Consider the following 22,373-nt stretch of genomic DNA (forward strand, 5'->3'; position numbering starts at 1 on the left):
GTAGAATGTGATGGTTTGGTACCTGTATACATTATACAATAATTATGTCAAGCTAATGAACATAATACATCATCTCACATACTTATGTTTTTATAGTGAGAACACCTAAGATCGATTCTTTCAGCAATGTTGAAACATACAATACATTATTATTAACTATGGTCACCATACTTTACAATAGATTTGGAAAACTTACTCCTTTTGTCTAACTAAAACTTTGTACCTATCCACCAACGTCTCCTCATTCCCTTACCCCAGCCTCTGTTAACCACCCTTCTACTCTCTACTTCTATAAGTTGAACTATTTTGGATTCCACATATGAGACCATGCCTGACTCTTTTCACTTAGCGTTGACATCCTCCAGCTTCATCCATATTGTCACAAATGATGAAATTTCCTTCTTTTTAAAGTCTGAATATTTCATTGTGTATAATATACAATGCTTTCTTTATCCATTCAACTGTTAATGAAGATTTAGGTTCATATGTTGGCTATTGTGAATGGTGATGCAATAAATATGGGAGTGCAAATATCGCTTCAACATACTGATTTCATATCGCTTGTGTATATATCCAGTAGTGGGATTTCTGGATTATATGGTAATTCTACTTTTAGTTTTCTGAGGAAGCCCCATGACTATACTAATTTACATTCCCACCCACTGTGTACAAAGGTTCCTTTTTCTGCACATCCTCTCCAGCACTTGTTATCTTTTGTCTTTTTGATAATAACCATTTTAACAGGAGTGAGGTGATATTTTATTGTGATTTTAATTTGTATTTCTTTGATGATTAATTATTTTGAACATTTTATACCTGCTGGTCATTTGGATGTCTTCTTCAGAGAAATGTCTATTCCAGTCCTTTGCCCATTTTAAAATTGGATTGTTTTATTGCTATTGAGTTGTTTGAGCTCCTGATACATTTTGGATATTAACCTGTTTATATGGTTTGGCTCTGTGTCCCCACCCAAATCTCACCTTGAACTGTAGTAATCCCCATGTGTTGTGGGATGGACCCAGATGGGGAGGTAATTGAATCATGGGGGCAGGTTTTTCTGGTGCTGTTCTCATGATAGTGAGTAAGCCTTACAAGATATGATGGTTTTATAAAAAGGAGTTCCCCTGCACACGCTCTCTTGCCTGCTGTCATGTAAGTCATCCCCTTTGCCCTTCCTTCGTCTTCCTCCATGACTGTGAGGCCTCCCCAGCCATGTGGAACTGTGAGTCAACTAAATCTCTTTCCTTTATAAATTACTCAATCTTGGGTATGTCTTTATAGCAATGTGAGAACAGACTAATACACCTGTTATCAGATGTATGGTTTGCAAATATTTTCTCCCACTCCATAGGTTATCTTCACTCTGTAGATTGTTTCCTTTTCTGTTCATAATTATTTTAGTTTGGTGAAATCCCATTGTCTATTTTTGCATTTGTTGCCTGTGCTTTTGGTGTCATATGCAAAAAATCATTTGGGCCTTGAATTTTTGCAACCTGAAGGGTGACAGCCTGCTTTGAGGGGATCTCGCCTGGGAGGAGAATTGAGCACAACCTGTGTCCCTTGTCTGCTCTTGCCTCAGCCTGCAACACATTGCTGGGGTCTTAGTTCTGGCCTCTGTGTTGTCGCTTGCATTTAATACCCCATTCTTGTTTCAGTGGAAAATTTTGGCTGACTTTATGCCTTTAAAATTATTTAACTTTACTATCTTTATCCTTCTAATGCTTCAGCTAGTCTTATTCACTTCATATTCCTTTAGCTTCATAGTTTTTATTATACTTCTTAGTCTATTATTGAATAGTTTTTAAACCCATTTGATCTTATTTATTGGATGCTCTTTTATATTCCTTTTAACCCTGCCCAGCAGGATATTTCTAGCTGAATATTGCCCTTGTTGGAATATACTCTTAAATTGAGTACATATTTTCACAGCCATTTAAAAATATATTAAAATTCTCTAACACTTTCCTTTTACTCTTTACGTTTTTAAAACATTTTCTGTTTGGTTTGTCCTCTTAGTCCATTTTCTGGCATTTGCTTCTAAAGTAGAGATTAGAAGTGGTAACTAACGCTAGGGGGATGGAGGGGGTGGATGCTGCAACCGTGACTGGCTTAATCAGGGATTGTTGGCTCTTCTCCCCATGCCCACAATTCTGCTCTTTCTTTCCCCATGCTCCCTTTCCTATACATACTTAAAGGAGGTCTTTCTTGCTATTGTTAAAAGAGACCCTGATATTCACCACAGTCAAGATAAAGAGTTACTCCAATTAAATCCTATTTTTACCTAGTCAGGTAGTTGGGAAAATTCACAGGAAAAATTACATGGGTCAGAAGTTATTAAGACCGGCCTCAAATAGTGCTCGCAGGAATTGCTGAACAATGCCATCTCTTGTTCCAGAACAAACCAGGACTTCTCTGAATTACAAACCATGGTCTCTGAGTATTTACAGCTTTTATGGAGAAGGGGAGCATCACTGGTGGTGGTGGGAGAGGGTCTGCAACTCAGCCCCTCAATACTGACCCAAGATAATACCCAGGTGGTCTTGAAGGTCTTCTTAAGAATTATTGGTGAAAAAACTTATTAGAAGGACAATAGTCAAAGCTGAGGAATTATATTTTGTTGACCTACTTGCAGGATTAACCTGAGTACATTGATTCACCTTATTTCTGGCCAGGAATTCAATGGTTGTCACATGCTCCTAGAACCACCAGTTCTTATCACATGTTTGGTGCAGTCTCTGACTCATGGAGTGGAAGTTAGGTCAATCATGGAGGTAGGGAAAAATGTTCTGGAAGGATTTCTTTCTTTCTTCTTGTTATATAAGACGTGGTTTTCCCAAAGAAACAATATGCTAAAATAAAAGTTAGGGTCCCAACTCACGGAAGCCAATTTTAATCCACATTGTTGTGGACTATATTCAACTTGAAAAAGAAAGCAGGCATCGAGGGTGACCTAAATGGTGCAATTTAGAGTTTTCACTGAGCAAGACAGAATAAATGAGTGTGTCGGGGGTGAAGTAGGGGATTGGAAAGATGGATAAAATGTGGTCCCCGCCTTCAAGGAGTTCACACTACAGTTGGAGAGACAGATACCTATGAAACTAATGTGTGTGATGATAGTGGTGGAAGGTGTTGTGAGGCCAGAGAATAATAGAAGGTTTGGTTCTGAGTCAGAAAATCCAGAAGATGGTGGAAGATGTGGCAGCTTCTCCTTGAAGGACGTTAGGGCCTTATGCAGCAGAAGGGTGAAGACGGGGAATTTGAGGCACAGAAAATGGCTGGGGCAAAGCCTTGGGGTGGTCAGCTGCAGGGCACAATCAGGAGCATTCAAGAGGCTCCTGTAGGGGATGGGAGGTAGTTCGGAAAAGCAGAGGGACAGAGTGGGCCTTTCTGAGTTGGTCTGGTGGTCTAATCACTTGTATAGAAAATAATGGCCAGGTGCGGTGGCTCATGCCTGTAATCCTAGCACTGTGGGAGGCTGAGGCTGGTGGATCACCTGAGGTCAGGAGTTCGAGACCAGCCTGGTCAACATGGTGAAAGCTCGTCTCTACTAAAAATACAAAAATTTGCCGTTTGGTGGCAGGTGCCTTTAATCCCAGCTACTGGGGAGACTGAGGCAGGAGAATCGCTTGAAACCTAAGAGATGGAGGTTGCAGTGAGCCAAGATCATGCCACTGCACTCCAGCATGGACGACAGAATGAGACCCTATCTCAGGAAAAAAAAAAAAAAAGAAAAGAAAATAATTGCCCATACTTTTCATGTTAAGATACAGGCAGGTGATTTTCAAAAGCCTAGTTTTTCAAACAAATGTGGTCTTGCCTCCTACTGAAGGACTGTCTTACGTACAATAGTTCATTACCATGAAAAATAAGAAAGTGATTAATTGCAAAATTATCTTTTATGTTTGACTTTCTAAAGATAGATTTGTCAAAGAGCAGCACAGGAGATTTTTAATAGCTTTATGTACTGTTTTGTAATCGGTTCATTTTGTAACTCTGTACCTTATTAAGGATAAAGCATGCAAAGCTTCATACTATCACCGAGAATACCAAGTCTGCAGGCTCTAATCTGGGTTCGGGGCAGGAATAAAGGAAAAATAAAAAAAGAATCCCTAATAAGGGTCAGTTCCAGGAATAACTTGCCAAAGACTGTGGATATCTAACATCAGTGCCTGCCTGTTTGTGTATCTTGGCAGCATCATATACACATTTCTTTTGGTTGGGTGCCCATTGAGTGAGGACCCTGTGGTAGGTCATAAGAAATCAAAGTCATGGTCTCAAACTCAATGGTGTCTACATGATTTTATGTGAACTGGACAAGAGGCTGAATGGAATCTAGTCTTTTATTAAGATATTTGGGCAAACCAAGCATTTGTCCCCATTTCCATCCTCAGTTTAGTTTTTCCTAGTAAGAAACTGAAACATAGAAAACTCAAGGGCAGAGTCTATCAGATTCCTGAAATTCCAGTTCATTTGTAAGTCACTGATAGGCAACAATACATATACATATGAAATACAGTCTATTATAAAATATATGATGAGGTACTTTAAGAAAATGCTTTTGGCATATTACAAAGTCATTATTATTGTTTACATCTATTTATCATTTTGCTTGTTGAACACGATGCTCTTGAAGACTGACACCACTGTAATCTGATTGTGAGAAACACATCACTGATATCTTAGCTGGGGAAATGTTCCGTTCCATCTTACTCCTAAACATACTAGTTCTGGTCCTGATGGGAGGACCTTTTTGAAGAAGCATGGTTTTGTTTCCCACCCTGGGTCTTATATGCACATGAGTGAAGGGAAGACCCCCACAACCATATGGAGAGTTCCATTCATTTACACATTTCTGCCTCCTCTCAGCCACAAGGAGATGGCTGTTCAATAGTAAAGTTCCTCTCTATTGGCATATAACAAATAATATAGCAGTGTAACCAGCAAAAGGAAAAAAACATACAAAACCATCCATAAAACTTGGTATCTTGCCAGCAATAAGGAATGGCATGATAAATTATGGAACATCACTAAAATGGCATATTACACAATTGTTCATTGATAATTAGAAATACTACACAGAAACATGGAAACATGCTTGGAATATAATTAAAAGAGAAAAGAAAAACACACTATTATAATATGTATGCTGCATATGCATGTGGAGGAAGCCTGGAAGATGATATGCCAAAATAGAAACACAGTAGTTGCTTTAGGATAGTGAGGTGGTGGGTTTTCAGAAACTTTTTCTTTAATGTGATACAATACTAGTATTAATAATAGTGAATTCACCAAATAAATGATGTTGTGGGTACAGAGGGAGGCTATTAATAAATAAGTAGAGCTTGGATGTTGCAAAAGAGAAAAAACATTTAACAAAATGAATCTTCCTTTCCTACATTTGTCATCTCAATGGATATTAAGATCCATAATATTGAAAACATTTTCAAAGCAGCTGCTTAGTAGGGTTTGGAAGAGAGCCTGAACTTAACTGTATGTGGATTTTGTTTGCCAAGATGACTGCAACAGAAAATAAATCTTAAAACAGATGTCTAATGTGATCTCGTTTGAGTATCTTGTCTGAATTCTCACTTAAGAATCAAGAAGCAGTTTGGAAAGAGAACCCATGTGCACAACAAGTAGGCACATAGAGCCAGAGAAATTCAGTAGAGAAATTTTGAAAATAAAATGCCTATTCAAAATCAAGTTGCAACGTCTGTTTGGATTAACAGCAAAATAAAGTAATGCCTACTTAAATTTATATCTATCTAGGAGCTCTTAAAGGCTACCAGGAACAATCCTCATGCCTATTATATTAATAAGAACAATTTGCTAAAACTGTCTAACTCATTGTAATGAGTTGCTGTCTTTTCCTCTAAAGGGCTGAGACACTTTTTTTCTCTTTCTCTTCTACCTTGGTTCAAAAGAATGCGGGTTTTACCCTTTTTTGTGTGTATATATTTTTTTGACTTTGGCAGTTTAACTCTGAATAGTACTTACAAGTATTGATTTGGGGCACCAGGCTACCTTGTTGCATATAGAAAGCGGTTTGTTAATATGTTAAGAGAAATTCACACACACAGTCATACATTTTATTTTCACTGGTCAAAGTTAAAACCTCTCACACCAACATTTGCAAACCTTTATTTTAGCACAGGAAAATATTTCCTCAAATGCATATTTAAATACCTTAAGTATCTTAAGTAGGTAATGGGAGAAGAAACATGAAATAGGTTTTGTTCTGAAGCAGAACTTGAAAACAAGATAAAATACCTTATATCTCTAAACTAGTAGTTGACCCTCATTTTAGAAAGAGAGAGAATGATATGAAGGAGTTTGAAATGGTTCCAAAAAATCAGAAAGTAACTTTTCCAACCCCCAAACCATACCTGACAGTGCAAGCCTCTTCTTTCAGAAAACTGCAGCTTATTGTGTAAGATTTGCTGAGTCTCTGTGACCATCTCTCTGTCTCACTATCTCCTCATCTCTAATGGTGGCAAACATCTTAAAGGAAGTTTTTATTCCTAAGAGTTATCCAGTAGTTGTCACCATTATAAAAATATGATTCTCTGTTTTCAAAATGCATTAAAAGTATTAAAAGTTACTGTGATTTTAGGGAACTATCTCTCCCCATCCCAAATCCAATGTCAATCACATTTAGTGCAAGGTTGTGTATTAGATTACTTTGAGTTATACCAACATTTTAAGTTTTCTCCTCAAAAATATTTTACTCTGATTATGTTCATTTTATTCTCAGGAATGTATTGTGTTGAATAAATGATATTTGGTAATAAAATATCTGCTTTCATACATCTACAAAATTCTTTTTTGAGTAGTAGCAGTGCAATCTATGTCACATAATTATCATGAATTTCATAACTTTGGCATGCATTTTGCTGTAACTCATTTCCTGGCAATATATAAAGTGCCTTTGACATAATACCATAGAATATTTAAACTGAAAATGAATGATAGAAATAATCAAGTGTAAATCAATTCCCCCTCCCTTCACAGAGTAAGAAACTCAGGTGTAAGAAGATAAAATTCGCCCAAGATCATGCATCTCATTTCTGACATTTAAGCCCTACTAAAATAATTACATCTTTTTGATCTCTAACTTGACTTGAAAATTATGATTTTTTTAAAGAGCATGATTCTTAAGACAGAGCAATTGCTATACTTAAGAAAGAATTGCAGAGTTGGAATTGAAATCCACAAAAAACGTATGCCCAAATTTTTGTCCTCAATTCCCCTTTTGGGAGAAAGTGACTAAGACTATATGATCACTTAAAACGATCATTCTTTGAAGGATACAAAATACTTCTGATCTTCAAGATGAACTCTATCACTATTCCTATATATAATTCAATATTTTTCTTCACCAGGGATCAAATGGCATTCTGCTTAATAGCCTTGTTATCTATTGCAGTTGAACAAGTGAAATAGAAAGCACATTTTAGGATATCATTGTGATTTGTTGTTTTCCTCAGCAGCAAAAATGTATGAAATAGAGAGACTTTTATCATGTAATGTTCACTGATCAGGTGAGCTTAATACAATCTAGGCTTCAGTTAAATTTAGTAGATTAGCTCTTGTTTCACTGGCATTTAGTCTGTGAGAGGAGTTGAACAAATGTACAAATAATGACACTTCCAAAAGTTTAACCATTGCATTTTATACAAATTATGTGCAATGTTCAAGGCTAATGTGTAGACTTTATAGTTTTCAGATTTTAAAAGGTATATAAGAATGGTAATTATCAGTACATATCTGCCAATGTTAAAGACTTGGATATATATGTAAAATTTATTTTGTCTTGATGAAAACAAATTCCAATCTGTGAAAGAATCATATGAAGTAATTTTGCACCTGGTAAGGAAATAATACATGAATGATAGTAAATGTTTAGAAAAAACTCATTTCAGATAAAGACGCAATAAATGGATTTAAATGAAGAGTTTAAGAAGTAGCATAGCCATCTAAAAATGTTAACTTTTCACATAGCTGGTCACACTTATTTTACTTTATTAGAAACCACAATCTTGTCAGACAATAATGCCACAAGACTCAGTTACATAATCCAACTGTCTTTAACTCCCCTTTTCCCCAAAACAATCCCATCTAAGGAGGGTTTAACTCTTATATCTTGATTTTTTTTTCTTTCAGCAAATACCAAGTGTGATAAGCTTTTCACCAGACAAAAATTATTTTATATAACAGATCATTAATTTTTTTCAATTTATTCCAACATAAAGCAGCTCAGTCTCCCTATGGTCAGCTCATGCATCATTTGATGCCTCACATCTGCAGCCCACTCTAGATTTATCTTGCTCTTAGCTGGTCCTGGATAGCACTTTTTGGGTTATTTTACAAAACATTCAACATTGTGTAAATTGTTAAGAAGCAACCGGAGTGGCTTCCTTTCCTACCCACTGCCTCTTCCAGTGTCCTTAACCCTTATCACCCTTCCCTAAAATGTGTCCCCAACATGCCTATTTACATGACTCTTGGGTACCAGAGGTTATCACACCCATCACATACCGGGTCAATTTCTAACAGTGTGAAGGCTCTCCAAGCAGAGTAATTTCCTTCCATGGGGAGCTGGGCTTAGTCATATTTCTATCAATCCAGTGACCTTTGTATGCAGAGATTAGACGATGGTCTCGTGGTCCCACCTGCCTTGTATCTGATTGATATAACAACAGTATCTGTCATAGGGGCTGTTCTGCTTGTAGGAGCAAACGATGATACTGTCCTGGGGCACAAAGAAGATGCTGTCCTCGGGCTCAGGGCACTCAGGTCTGTCCCTTGCTGAGCACTTGATGTCCAAGGCACTGTAGGTGAGGGAACTGCCCGAGGGGCAGTAGCCGTCCAGGTATCTGGACGTCTCCTCCTGATGCCCACTCTGGACCAGGCTCTGGCATTCTCCTTCCTCCGTGGGTGTGGGGGTGGTGATGGAGCTGGCCATGGACACCTCACCCTGGCCTTGTGGGGGAGGCTTCCCCCTGAGGCCCGCCTTCTTAGCCAGCTCATCTGAGCTCCCCTTGCCGGACTCCAGGTCTGAAGGGGTCCTCAGCAGCTCCACCACCTCCTTGTCTTTGGGTTTCCGGAAGCAGGGCAATTTGCGGACCCATAGAAGCTCGTTCTCTGGCCACTTGGTGCATCCCTCGGTTTTCCTGGCCAGGGCAATGGCCGCGATGCCTGGTAGGCAGATGGCTGGCCCGATGGCCAGGAGGGGGATGTTTCCCAAAGTCTCCCCTTTCATCCCAGAGACGGTGAACATGAAACCGAAGACCAGGAAGACACTGACCAGGGCCACCACCAGCCCAGTCCTCGGGTTAATGTCATCAGGCCGCATCTTTCACTCCATCCAGGTTGGGGGCTGCTTGCTGACCAGGGAGCAGCGTTCCTCTATTCTGTCAGAGGTGAAAACCACAGTGCGTTTTAAAAAAACCCAAGTCTAGCTCCCACCCACCAACTCTTATCTCTCTCTTGTTCTTTCTCTCTTACTTGCTTCTTGACTTTCAGTCTTTGTATCTCTCTTGCAATCTCTCTCTCTCCGCGTTTCTCTTGCAATCTCTCCCTGTTTCTATTTCTACTCTTTCTCTCCGTCCCCTCTCCCTCCCTCCCTTTCTCTCTCGTGCCCTCCCTCTCTCCCTCACACTATTGCAACTTCTGTCTCTCTCTCATATCAACACGCACCTGCTGGGGTCAACGAGGTACCTGAGGTTTCTTGCCCTCTCCAGGAAGTAGGGAAAGAAGCCAGGCTGTCTCCTCAGAAGCCTCCACAGCAGCTGCCCCCTCGGCTCGCTCCCCTGGTTCTGGGAGGAAAGCCTGGTTTCCCCCACGGACTCTGCATTGGGGAGGTGGAACGTGGGAGAGCGGTTCTCCCAGCAGTGCCCGTCGGTCCCGGTGCTGTGCAAGCGGAGCCCAGCGCCAGCTCAGCGCGCAGAGCGCGGGGCGCGGGAGGAGGGAGCACTGAGTCTGGGAAAGAGGGAACGCGGCGCGAGCCTGGCCTTGTTACATCACTGTCAGAGCAGGCTCAGAAACGCAGACGGACGCGCGGGGGCGCGAGGGGGTCAGCACCAGAGAGAGGCCACCCAGCGGCAGGCGCTGCCGGGGTCTCGTCGGGGCTGCTGGGAGCGGCCGGGGTTTGTGCCGCCGCCGTCCCGGAGGCTGAGCGGGGCGACCTGACCCGTTTCCGTGCCCGGGGAGGGTCTGGGGCGCGAGGCTGCCAGTGACCGGAGTCGGAAACCAGGGTCGGTTTGCCCACCGGGGAGCCGTTGGAATGTCCGAGCTCGGGCTCCCAGTCCGGGATCCGAGGGGTTAGGTGCCAGCTGGAGATGTCCCTCGGGGACCCGCACCCTTCTCCAGTTACAAATCCGAGTGACTGACGGCAGGCCGAGGGGCTCCCCGACCGCCCTTCTCTCAATCCCCTGACTCGGGGTTCAGGGGGCTGTGTGCCTCGAGGAGCCGGTGCCCGAGGACTGCTTTGGTCCCGGCACTGGGCGGTGGCGCTGCGCGAAAGCGCTCTTGCAGCGGAGCGACTGCGCCGCGGGAGCGCACAGAGCCAGCGCCCAGGCGGAGTGGCTTGGTGGTGAGGGGTGGGTGCCGGGCTAGTCTGGGCCTTGGGTGAGTCCTCGGAGTCCCCGTGGCTTTCCAGCTCCAGGCTCGTGACAGGGTGACCTTGGAGCCGGGATTTCACTTCCACAGCGCCGTTGTGCCAGGCGGACAGGGAGAAGGGCTCTCTGGCCCCCAGTTCACGAGGAGAAGTGGCCTTGTCCGGTCAGGACCACCACCCTGCGACGCCGCTCTGGCTCTGGGCGATTCTCTCCTCCCTTGCTGAAGCAGGCGTTGAGATCCTGCGTTCCTCCCGCTCTGGTAGTTGGCAGAGGCAGATGGATTCCTCTGGCCCCGGGGGCAAGACTGGCTTTGGCTATGATTCTTCAACAGGGCTGCCCATTTAGGATAGAGGAGGGCGGTGGAGAACAGGTTGGTGAGCGGTACATGCTTTCATGTCAAGACACTGCTTTACTGGAAAGAATTTTCACATCTGGGTCTTCCCCACTTAAACTAGCTGTATGTTCCTGGGCAAGTGACTTAACTTCTCTGAGAATCAGTCGTCCTATTTGTAAAATGAGATTAATACCAAATATATGAGGGAACATTGTGAGGATTAAATAAACGTAAAGTTCCTAGCACAATGCTTGGTACATAGTCTGTGTATAAAAATTACACACACATGCACACACGTGTGCATGTATATATATTTGTCATCATAATTAGTGTCTTCATCATGTATGACAGAAGCCAAACAAATCATAAAGGCTGTGGGACTAATGACTTTTTATCCACTAGGCAATGAAGAACCCTGAATGTATTTTAAGCAAAGATCAATATAAAAACATTCCAGTTTGACTGAAGGGACAGCAGGTGAGAGCATAGGTTGGAGCTGGTAAGTCTGGAAGCTGGGAGTCTTGTTAGGAGGGCAGTTCAGTACGCTGGGCAAGACATGATATGGCCTTAACAATGTAGGGCTGGTAGAGAAGTTAGAAGAAAGCAGATCTGAGGGTATTTAAGGGTTGAATGAAGTGTCTTGGAGCACAGTGAAGTGAGATGAAGGGAGGAGCCAAGGCCGACTCCCAACTTTCTCACTTTTAAAGGTGGATCAGGAAGCAGATCCTTCTCATTTTCCACTCCATCATCTATTTTGTGTCTTTTGTACTCATGATCATTAGACAGCTGCTGCACCTTTAGGCATAGAATCATTTAGGAGGGAAGAAAGGAAAAAATGCAAAGGGTAAAAGTGAGGTGCCGGTTCTTTGGCCACTTTTATGAGGACAATAATAATTTCCCTGGCGGCCCCACCAAGTAGATAGGCATCTGCTTATAATCGACCAGAGATGGATGAGCTTTGGGATACAAAGGTACCTGGGAAATTGTTGTTTATTTATTTACCAGATCCACTGATGGCCTGAAAAAAGGGTTTTGTTTAAAAGGAAAAAGGGAGAAAGAATACTGGGGAAGCAGCCCGCTACGTGTGTTACAACTATTGAAAACTTTTCCGTTCTTAAAACCCTCTCCTTTACTGACACCATTCTATCCTGGTTTTCTTCCTATCTCCCTGGTCACTCATTTGTAGGCTACTTTATAAACTCCTATTTTATTTATTTTTATTTTAACAAACCCCTTAGATACTGATGTTCTGTGGGTTCTATTCATGCTTCTCCCCTTTCCTGACTTCTCTTCTCTTCCTTTTCGTTCTATAATAGCCTCAAACAGCCTGAATAGGCTGATGACTCCCAAAACTCTCTCTTTAGCTTTGTCCTTTCCCCCCAGCCCCAAATCTGTAATATCCAACTGTCTGCTTGATATCTCTAATCTGGATGATAGGCAGACACCTCACACTTGTTAGGGATTTTAGACTTCAGGGATTTAGACTTTAGCGATTTTGATCTATGGGGATTTCAACATTAGAGGTTGTGGGGTTTGGGATTGTGTCCTTTGGGATTATGTTCCAAACCCAACCCCATCATCATTTGCCAACTGAGAATTATGTGCAATTGTCCTTTACTCCGTTCTCTCCCTAACAGCCTACATCCAGTAAGTCACCCAAGGCATTATAGTTTTACCTTCTAGGTCCCTTGATTATCCCCTCTTCTAGTGGTGATCCTAGGAAGATAGCTTTACCTTCCTGTGTTTCAACTTCTTAATGAAACAAAGACTTTGAATGAGGTGCTAGGTAAGATTCATTTTAGCTCTAATATTCCTTGCAGTAGTTACTTCTGCAGGGTTGAACTGATGTCAGTGTTGTGAAGGTGTTTCAACAATAGTGCTGGAAATAAAGTTGGGTCCTAAAGAAGCAAGATTGCTGAATGGAGACCTCCTCTCACTTGTACAAACATCTAATTCTTTTCTGATTTTTAAGCCATGCAGTTTATCTACTTAGGCATTAGATAAGACCCATGCATAAAACCACAGGAAACTTCAATTGCTGTTTAATTATAAGCCTCATTTTCAAAGCAGTTCCTTCTTAGAGGTAATTTCAGATGGTCTTTGAACAGCAGGTATACTTGCCCAAGTCAGCAGCAACAGTGGGTAGGGATTGGAGACATCGCTCAGGGTCACAATACTCAGAGACAGATAAGGCGTTCTTAGTATTTAATTTCTTGCCTGTATAGACTGATTGCACTTGGATTGTAAAACCTTAAGCAGTTCTTGCAATCTTGTAAGCATATACAGCCATGTACAAAGGCTTTTTATTAGAAGAGCAAGGAATTCAGGCTGAAATGAGACTTTGGCATGTGGGTGTTTCAGAAGGAAACAGAACCTTTTATTTCGGAAATTATGGAAATCATGGCATGCTAGCCTTTGAAGATACCTTGTAGTATATCTACTCCAACTTCTTTATTGTACAGGTAAAATCCAGAAAGGTTTCATTCGTCCAATATAACTTGAGTATTTATTGTGTGCTTAGCATTGTGCTGGGTGCCAGGGGTACAAGTCAAATAATGACATGGTCTGCCTTTGTAGAACTCACGCTCTCAGAGCAAGTTGTGTGTATGTCAGAATAGGATAGATTATGTGGTGACAACAAAAGACCTCCAGCTCTACAGAAGCTACATGCTCATAATATTATACATGTCTGTAATAGGCCAGCTGCTGCCCTTCTCTGTGCCATCTTCACTCTGAGATTCAGATTGACAGAGCAGCTTCCATTTGGGACATGGCCGACCTTGTAGCAGAGGGACAAAAGAGCAGGACAAACCACATGCTGGCTGGTAAAGTGTATTCCCTAGACTTTGCCATCACCCCCATCTCTCAGGTTCCTCCTCCTTTCACTTCACTTCTTCCTTCCAGCTCAGCTATCCAACCTGAAGGGATAATAGAGACCAGGTCTCGTGGCTCACACCCGTAATTCCAGCACTTTGGGAGGCTGAGGTGGGCAAATCACCTGAGGTCAGGAGTTCGAGACCAGCCTGGCCAACATGGTGAAACCCCATCTCTACAAAAAATACACAAATTAGCAGGTGTGGTGGCATGTGCCTGTAGTCTCAGCTACTTGGGAGGTTGAGGCAGGAGAATTGCTTGAGCCTGGGAGATGGAGGTTGCAGCGAGCCGAGATCGAGCTATGGCACTCCAGCCTGGGTGATAGAGCGAGACTCCATCTCAAAGGATAGTAGAGTTTTTGGAACTCCTGAAACTTTGAAGGTTAAAGATGGACATTTTTGTCTAGTACCATACAAATTCTGTAGTTGTTTTCTCTGAGACTGACAGATGTTTCACATTCTGCTGGAGACTCATCTAACATCAATGTCTTACTCCCTGGTGTGGGCTCAGTCCTTTCCTAGTGTGATGAAAGGAGCAGACAGGCCTGGAGGTACAGTAAATGTGATGGCCAAATAAAGCCTGGGCCTGTTTTAGCTTGTTCCTTCTCTAGACTTTTCCCAATGTCTGTCTGCCCTCTTGTAGTCTTTCTGTCTCTTCCAGGTTTGAATTTTTAGGTCTGGAGCCTGAAAACCCATGAAACATGGATCCTGCTTACCTTCTCTCTGTATTAGGAATGCTATTTTGGTTGTAGTAACATAAACTAGAGCTAGCCTGAGTCAGAAAACAAGAAGAGGTCTTTTTTTGGGGACTTTTCTGAGCACACAAGGGCAGGAATGTAGCTGAACGTCTGAAGAGAATCAGAATTGGAGACTCAAACGCTACCAGGTATTTCTCTCAGATGTTTATTTCTCTTCTCTCTGTCTACTTTGTTCTTCTCTTTCCTTGTACAGACTCATTTCCTCCCTTTATCTGGTATCCATGTGGAAAAACATGGCCCCAGTAGCTCCAGTGTGTCCACGTTACAAATCTGGTCACCTAGAGGCAGACAAGGTGGTGATCTCTAAATTTTAAAGTCCCAGGGAAAGAGTTCATTGTATCATTTTGGGACAGGTGCCCATTCACAGTCCAGTCAGCTGTTAGGTGACATAGTTGCCAGGAACTCCTTTATTGTAACAACAGGATAGGAGGGGAGTAGTGGCCAGAGGAAAAGAGTGGAGTGATTTTCTGGTGGCTGAGCTGTCAACTGAAAATGTACCTGGTGTATATTCTGCTATGTAACATCCTTCTAGAGTTTAAAGTCTTTGAGAGCAGAACTCATAGCTCCAAATTTCATATAGGGATTGGGGGCATATCTCATAACAAGACAAATTATAAGCATAATATGCTCTGCTAAAGGAGAGTATCAACAAGAAATGCATAGGGCTGAAGCCTAGAAAACTAGGAGGTTTCATTGAGATATATTAAATAAAAATGGAATAAATGGCATATTTATTAGTGGAAAGACTGACTATGGTAAAGATTCCAGCTCTTCCCCATTTAATTTATAGGTTTAGCACAAGTCCGATTAAAATCCCAAATGGAAATTTTCTTGAACCTTGAAAAAATGGCTTTTAAAGTTCATCTGGGAAATCACACATATAAATAGTAAAAATGGTTTGAGAGAGAAAAGCAATAAAGTCAGGGCTTTATTAACCACTTATGAAACTAAATTTAATCACTACAATAATTAAAGCTGTCTGGTATGGCGCAAAAAAAAGTCACACTTATCAACAGAGTAGAAGGGAGATGTTGGAAATAATACTATGTATTTATTAGAATTTAGTTCAAGATAAAGGAAGCATTACAGACCCAATGGCCTTGAGAAAATTGACGATTTTGGAAAAAAGATCCTGTTTTGGGATGACATTAGGACCATTCTCCACCCCCTGCCCCCAGAGAAAGATAAAATTAAAATATTATGACTGTTGTCTACTGTTCCTGAGTCAGTTATATACATATTTGTTCCTTTTTTTTTTTTTTTTCTGAGACAGAGTCTTGCTCTGTCACCCAGGCTAGAGTGCAATGGTGTTGTCTCAGCTCACTGCAACCTCTGCCTCCCAGGTTCAAGTGATTCTCCTGCCTCAGCCTCCGAAGTAGCTGGCACTACAGGTGTGTGCCACCACATTCGGCTGATTTTTGTATTTTTAGTAGAGACAGGGTTTCACTATGTTGGCCAGGATAGTCTCGAACTCCTGACCTCATGATCCGCCTGCCTCAGCCTCCCAAAGTACTGGGATTACAGGTGTAAGCCACCGTGCCTGGCCCATATTTGTTTCATTTTTAAGAAAGATAGATTACAGATGGCTGGCAGTGGTGGTGGCTCGCACCTGTAATCCCAGGACTTTGGAAAGCTAAGGTGGGTGGATCACTTGAGGTCAGGAGTTCGAGACCAGCCTGGCCAACATGGTGAAACCCCATCTCTACTAAAAGTACAAAAAAAAAAAAAAAAAATTAGCGGCTTGTGATGATGGGTTCCTGTAGTCCCAGCTACCCAGGAGGCTGAGCCATGAGAATTGCTTGAGCCTGTGAGGCTGAGGTTGCAGTGAGCCAAGATCATACCACAGCACTCCAGCCTGGGCAACAAAGTAAGACTCTGTCAAAAAAAAGAAAGAGAGAGAAAGAAAGATGACAGAAAAGATGGAGAAGAGGCAAATTCTCCAGTGTCTCATACCGAAAGCCTCTTTGTTAGGAATTATGATGGGGAATTGCCTGTGTTTTCACTAAAGAACAAAGAAAAACAAGTTTTAATAGTCTGAATGAGAATTATAATTGGATATAGTCATGAGTTTACAATTTCTGCTTTAGGGGAGTAAATAAAAAGGATTATACAATGGTGTCCTTTTGAAACAGTCCATTACTTCTGAAATGACCAAGAAGCTTGACTATGGGTTAGGGACAAGCACCCTTCGTCTGCCTTACCCACCAAGTGAACCTTGCTTGTCTGGGAGACCAACAGGGCAGTGAACAATTCCCAACTTTGGAAGAAGGTAGGAAGGTGTGCAGGGTAATGTATTAGTCAGGGTTCTCCAAAGAAACAGGTATATTTTTTAAAGTTAGCTATGTGATTGTGGAAAGTTTGTGAGTCCAAAATATGTTGTGGAAGCCAGCAGTCTGGAGACTCAAGAGGGAAAGAGGGAGTTGTAGTTGAGTCCAAAGGCAGTCTGCTGTAGAACCAGGAAGAGCAGATAAAATCTAAAGGCAGTCTGCTGTAGAACCAGGAAGAGCAGATGTTGCAGATAAAATCTGAAGTCAGTCTGCTGGAGAATTCCCTTTTGCCTGGGGGAGGTCAGCCTTTTGTTCTATTCAGGCCTTCACATAAGGGGATGAGGGCTACTCACCTTATGGAGGGTAATCTGCTTTACTCAAAATCCTGTGATTTAAATGTAAAATCATCCAAAAACACTCTTACCAAACATTCAGAGTAATGCCTGACCAATGTTTGGGCACTGTGTCCCAGCCAATTTGACATATAAAATTAACCATATTATCTATTAATTATTTAGATAATATCTGAATGATGCCTGGCATTGCTTTGAATAGGAATTAAAAAGTAGTGAAAATTCATTTGTTCTGTTTCTTAGTGCCTCCAAGTTATCTGTTGGTACCTTTTTAGAAAGAGAGACGGGGGTCTTGCTCTGTTGCTCAGGCTGGAGTGTAGTGTCTATTCACAGGCATGATCACCATGTTTTACAGCATCGAACTCCTGGGCTCGAGTGATCTTCCTGTCTCAGACTCCCAGATAGCTTGGACTACAGGTGTGTGCCACCATGGGTGGATTCTATTGGCATATACATTTTAAAGTACGGACCAGCTTAAATATAGATCATTTGAAATTAGTCACCCTGAGGAACAAAAAGAAAAAGAATGAAAAAGAATAAAGAAAGTCTATGGTACTTATAGGACACCATCAAATTAATCAATACATGCATTATGGGAGTTCACGAAGGAGCAGAGAAAGAGAAGGGAGCAGAAAACTTATTTAAAGAAATAATGATAGAAAAACTCCTCAAATCTGGGGAGGGAAATGAACATCCAGATCCATGAAGACCAAAGAACTCCAATTAGATTGAACGTAAATAAGTCATTGCCAAGACACATTATAATCAAATTGTCAAAAGTTAAAGATGAGAATTTCAAAGCAGCAGGAGAAAAGTGATTCATATGTACAAGAGAACCTGCAAAAGACTATCAGCAGATTTCTTAGCAAGAACTTGCAGGTCAGTGAGAGTGGGATGATATATTCAAAGTGCTGGATTAAAAAAAAATAAAACCCTGCCAATCAAAAATGCTTTAACCAGCAAACCTCTTCAGAAATGGAGAGATAGACTTTCCCATGCAAACAAAAACTGAGGGAATTCATTACCACTAGACGTGCCTTGTAAGAGATGCTAAAGGGAGTTCTTCAAGTTGAAATAAAAGGATGAAACATGAAAAAATATGAAAGTATAAAACTTACTAGTAAAAAAAAATAGTCAGATCCAGACAACTCAAATATTATAATGGTGGTGTATAAATCACTTTTAATTCTAATATGAAAGTTAAAGGACAAAAGTATTAAAAATAATTACAGCTACAATAACTTATTAGTGGATACAGAATATTAAGAAATGAGATGTAAATTGTGACAACATTAACATAAAATATTGAGGGTGGAGTAAAAGTATAGTTTTTGTATGTGATCAAATTTAAGTTGCTATCAGATTAAAATAGACTATTATAACTATAAGCTGTTTTATGTAAGCCTTATGGAAGTTACAAAGAAAAAATTATCTGTAGTGGATAAACAAAGATAAAGAGAAGGAAATTGAAACATACTATCACAAAAAATTATCAAACCACAAGGGAAGACAGCAAGAGAGGAATAAAGAAAGAAACTATAAAACAGAAGACAATAAAGAAAATGACAACAGTAAGTCTTTACCTATTAATAATTACTTTAAATGTTAATAGATTAAATTCTCCAATCAAAAGGCATAGAGTGGCTAAATGGATTAGAAAAAAATCCCACCAAGATCCAAGTATATGATGCCTCCAAGAGACTCATTGTAGCCTTAAGGACACATATAGACTGAAAGTAAAGGGAGAGAAAAAGATGTCCCATGCACATGGTAACCAAAAGAGAGCAGGGGTGGGTATACTTATATCATGCAAAATAGACTTTCAGTCTATTTTGAAATTAGAAGAGACAAAAAGGTCAATTCATCGAGAGGGTATAACAATTGTAAATACATATGCACCCAACATTGGAGAATCTAAATATATAAAGCAAATATTAACAGAAGTGAAAGGAGAAATAAATAGCAATACAATAATAGTAGCAGTCTTTAATACCCCACTTTCAACAATGGAAGTATTATCCAGACAAAAAAAATCAAAAAAGAATCAGCAGACTTGAACAACATTATAGACCAAATAGACCTAACAGACATATACAGAGCTTTCCATCCAACAGCAACAAAACACACATTCATCTCAAGTATGTGTGGAACATTCTCCAGGATATATCATGCCAGGCCACAAAACAAGTCTTAACAAATTTAAGAAGACTGATATCATATGAAATATCTTTTCAAGCCACAATGATGTGAAACTAGAACTCAATAACAGGAGGAAAGTTAGAAAATCTATAAATACATGGAAATTAAACCGTGTGCTCTTGAACAGCCAATGGGTCAAAGAAGAAATCAAGAGAGAAGTTAGGACCGGGTATGATGGCTCACACCTCTAATTCCTAGCACTTTGGGAGGCCAAGGTGCGCAGATGGCTTGGGCTCAGGAATTTGAGACCAGCCTGGGCAACATGGTAAAACCCTGTCTCTACGGGTAGCACATGCCTGTGGTCTCACCTACTTGGGAGGCTGATGCGAGGGGATTGCTTGAGCTGGGGAAGATTGCTTGAGCCTGGGAAGCTACGGTGAGCCCAGATTGCACCACTGTACTCCAGCCTGGGCAACAGAGTGAGACCTTGTCTCAAAAACAAAACAAAACAAAAACAAAAATAAAGGGAAGTCAAAAAGTATCTACTGTAAGTGCTACCTGAGCCTGACGGTGATGGTTTTCCCAAAGCTTTGGAAATAAGGTTACCCTCTGAGTGTTAAAAAAAAAAAAAAAAAAAAAAAAAAAAAAAAAAGTACACAATGAAAGAGTATCCAGATGGTGGATAAAATCCAGACCTTGTTTCTTCCTCCTGAAAGTGAGCTGTCCATAAGAAACAGAAGGTAGCCCGTCCCTTCACATGGAAGGCATATTTGACTCCTCCTCCTTTTTGGCTAGCATGGAAAATGCTTTTTGGCTACATGGCATATCTTGAGGTCTTTAATTTACTGAAGTCACACAAATATGTGTGACTGAAGAGTTTTGGCATAAGGGGAACAAGGAGGGCTTCCATGGTCTAAAATTATCCCGTTTCTGATCTGGGTGCTGGTTAAATGAGTGTGTTCTATTTGTGAAAATATATTCAGATGTACACCAATGGTTTGGCTCCTTTATGTATATGATGCTTCAATAAATGTTAATGTAAAAATTAACAATAATTTATTGTATATTTTAAATTAGCAAAAAGAGTGGAATTGGAATATTCTTAACACAAAGACATGATAAATGCTTGAGGTGATGGATATCCCAATCATGCTGATTTGAATATTACACACTGTATACCTGTATAAAAATATTACATGTACTCTATAAATATATACTACTATTAGATACCCATAATAATTAAAAATAAAAAATTTAAAGTAAATAAATGAAATAATAAAAGGAAATCTGAAAAAAGTGGAATTTAAATTTAAAAGGGATGCTTAAAAATCTAAAAATAGCCAGGCGTGGTGGCTCAAGCCTGTAATCCCAGCACTTTGGGAGGCCGAGACGGGTGGATCACGAGGTCAGGAGATCGAGACCATCCTGGCTAACGCGGTGAAACCCCGTCTCTACTAAAAAGTACAAAAAACTAGCCCTGCAAGGTGGCGGGCGCCTGTAGTCCCACCTACTCAGGAGGTTGAGGCAGGAGAATGACGTAAACCCGGGAGGCGGAGCTTGCAGTGAGCCGAGATTGCGCCACTGCACTCCAACCCAAGACCCAAGACTCAAGAAAGGGAGAAAGAGTTACTCCCTTTCTCCCAGTGTCTGTGTGTTCTCTCATCTCAACCTCTCAGCACATTTGCTTTGTCCCTGTCGTTCTCCCCTGGCACATTTGCTTTGGTGACAGAGCGAGACTCCGTCTCAAAAAAAAAAAACAAACAAAAAAAATCTAAAAATAAAAACCAGCTTTTTAGCATTTGTACTCTATCATAGCCATTGAAATTATTTTAACTCATTAATATGAATCATTTTGTGCTCAGAAATATTTGAGGCGTAACATTCTAAATGGTGCTTTTTGCTGTTAACACATTAACATTATTGCTATCTATTAAACATATTTGACAAAATAAAATTTCTAATCCAAAAAAATTAATGTAAAAATGTGTGCAGACAAGTGCTTCTCTACCTACCGGTATCATGTCTTCCAAATTAGTAATAAAAACTTAAACCAATTGCCATTTTATCTTTTGAGCCTAACTTTCAGAGAAATGTCTTATTCTACCCAAGATTCTTTGATTTCAAGGAAGAAAAAGCCATTTGAGGTAACTCTAAACAAGGAACACTATTGAAAGGATACTGGAAAATCTCACCAATTGTAAGGGCAGGAAGTACTGCTGGCTTTGGGCATCTGGATATTGGCATCGTTGAAGGGCAGTCACTAATGGCACCTCTCTTCACCACGTGGTGCTGAAGAAATTGAGGAACAGAACAAGGGAGGCCAAAACACAGCCTTTATTACTGATGAAGACTGGGCATGAGGATGTGGCTTTCACTCTATTAGCTAAGTATGTTTGTTAACTCCAACCTCAGAATTCAGTTGACTTTACCTCATTCTGAGAAAACTGGACCTGGGTAGACCCTGCCTGGAGGAGGAGAAGATGCCTTCCATGTGAAAAGACAGGCTACTTTCTGTTTCTTACGGACGGTTCACTTCCAGGAGGAAGAACAAGCCACGCACACCCAGTTATTCTCCCAAATTTACCAGCTAGATAAGAAACTCACCTCAGAGTAGAGAGAAGCCAAGACTGCATTAGGAAGAGTCCTTCATTATGGGAACCAGGAATAGGGACAAAGCCCTTCCTTTCATGGACGCTGTGATTGAGTTACTCCCTTTCTCCCAGTGTCTGTGTGTTCTCTCATCTCAACCTCTCAGCACATTTGCTTTGTCCCTGTCGTTCTCCCCTGGCACATTTGCTTTGTCTCTGTTTTTCTCCACTTCTTACTCTTACTCATGGCCTGATATGGTGGCCTTACTCCCTTAGTTTACCTCACTATCCAGCTTGGCTCCCACAGCTGACACACTTGCCCTCCCTGTGTCCCCACTGCAAATTTCCAGCTCATCTTTTAAATCCAGGCTGCCCAAGACTCAAGCTAACAGCCAGTCAATTCGTTCATTCACTTGGTCAGACTAACGAAACTCATAGGAGG

At 41.0% G+C, this 22,373-nt stretch overlaps 1 protein-coding gene and 1 long non-coding RNA gene across 2 annotated transcripts in view; one reads left to right on the top strand and one right to left on the bottom strand.

Moving 5' to 3' along the window:
- The window catches only part of LOC126937447 (uncharacterized), a 117,006-nt gene that overhangs the window by 39,167 nt on the left and 55,466 nt on the right, over nt 1-22,373 (top strand). The window lies entirely within an intron of this gene.
- TMEM215 (transmembrane protein 215) lies at nt 4,323-9,969 on the bottom strand. The gene is made up of 2 exons (XM_050760828.1): nt 9,700-9,969; nt 4,323-9,413 (listed from the first exon to the last, which is right to left on the bottom strand). Exon 2 carries the CDS (start codon nt 9,353-9,355, stop codon nt 8,648-8,650), a length of 708 nt encoding a protein of 235 aa, XP_050616785.1. The 5' UTR covers nt 9,356-9,413; nt 9,700-9,969; the 3' UTR covers nt 4,323-8,647.

This window comes from Macaca thibetana, chromosome 15 (genome assembly GCF_024542745.1).
Source record: "Macaca thibetana thibetana isolate TM-01 chromosome 15, ASM2454274v1, whole genome shotgun sequence".
Lineage (NCBI taxonomy): Eukaryota > Metazoa > Chordata > Mammalia > Primates > Cercopithecidae > Macaca > Macaca thibetana.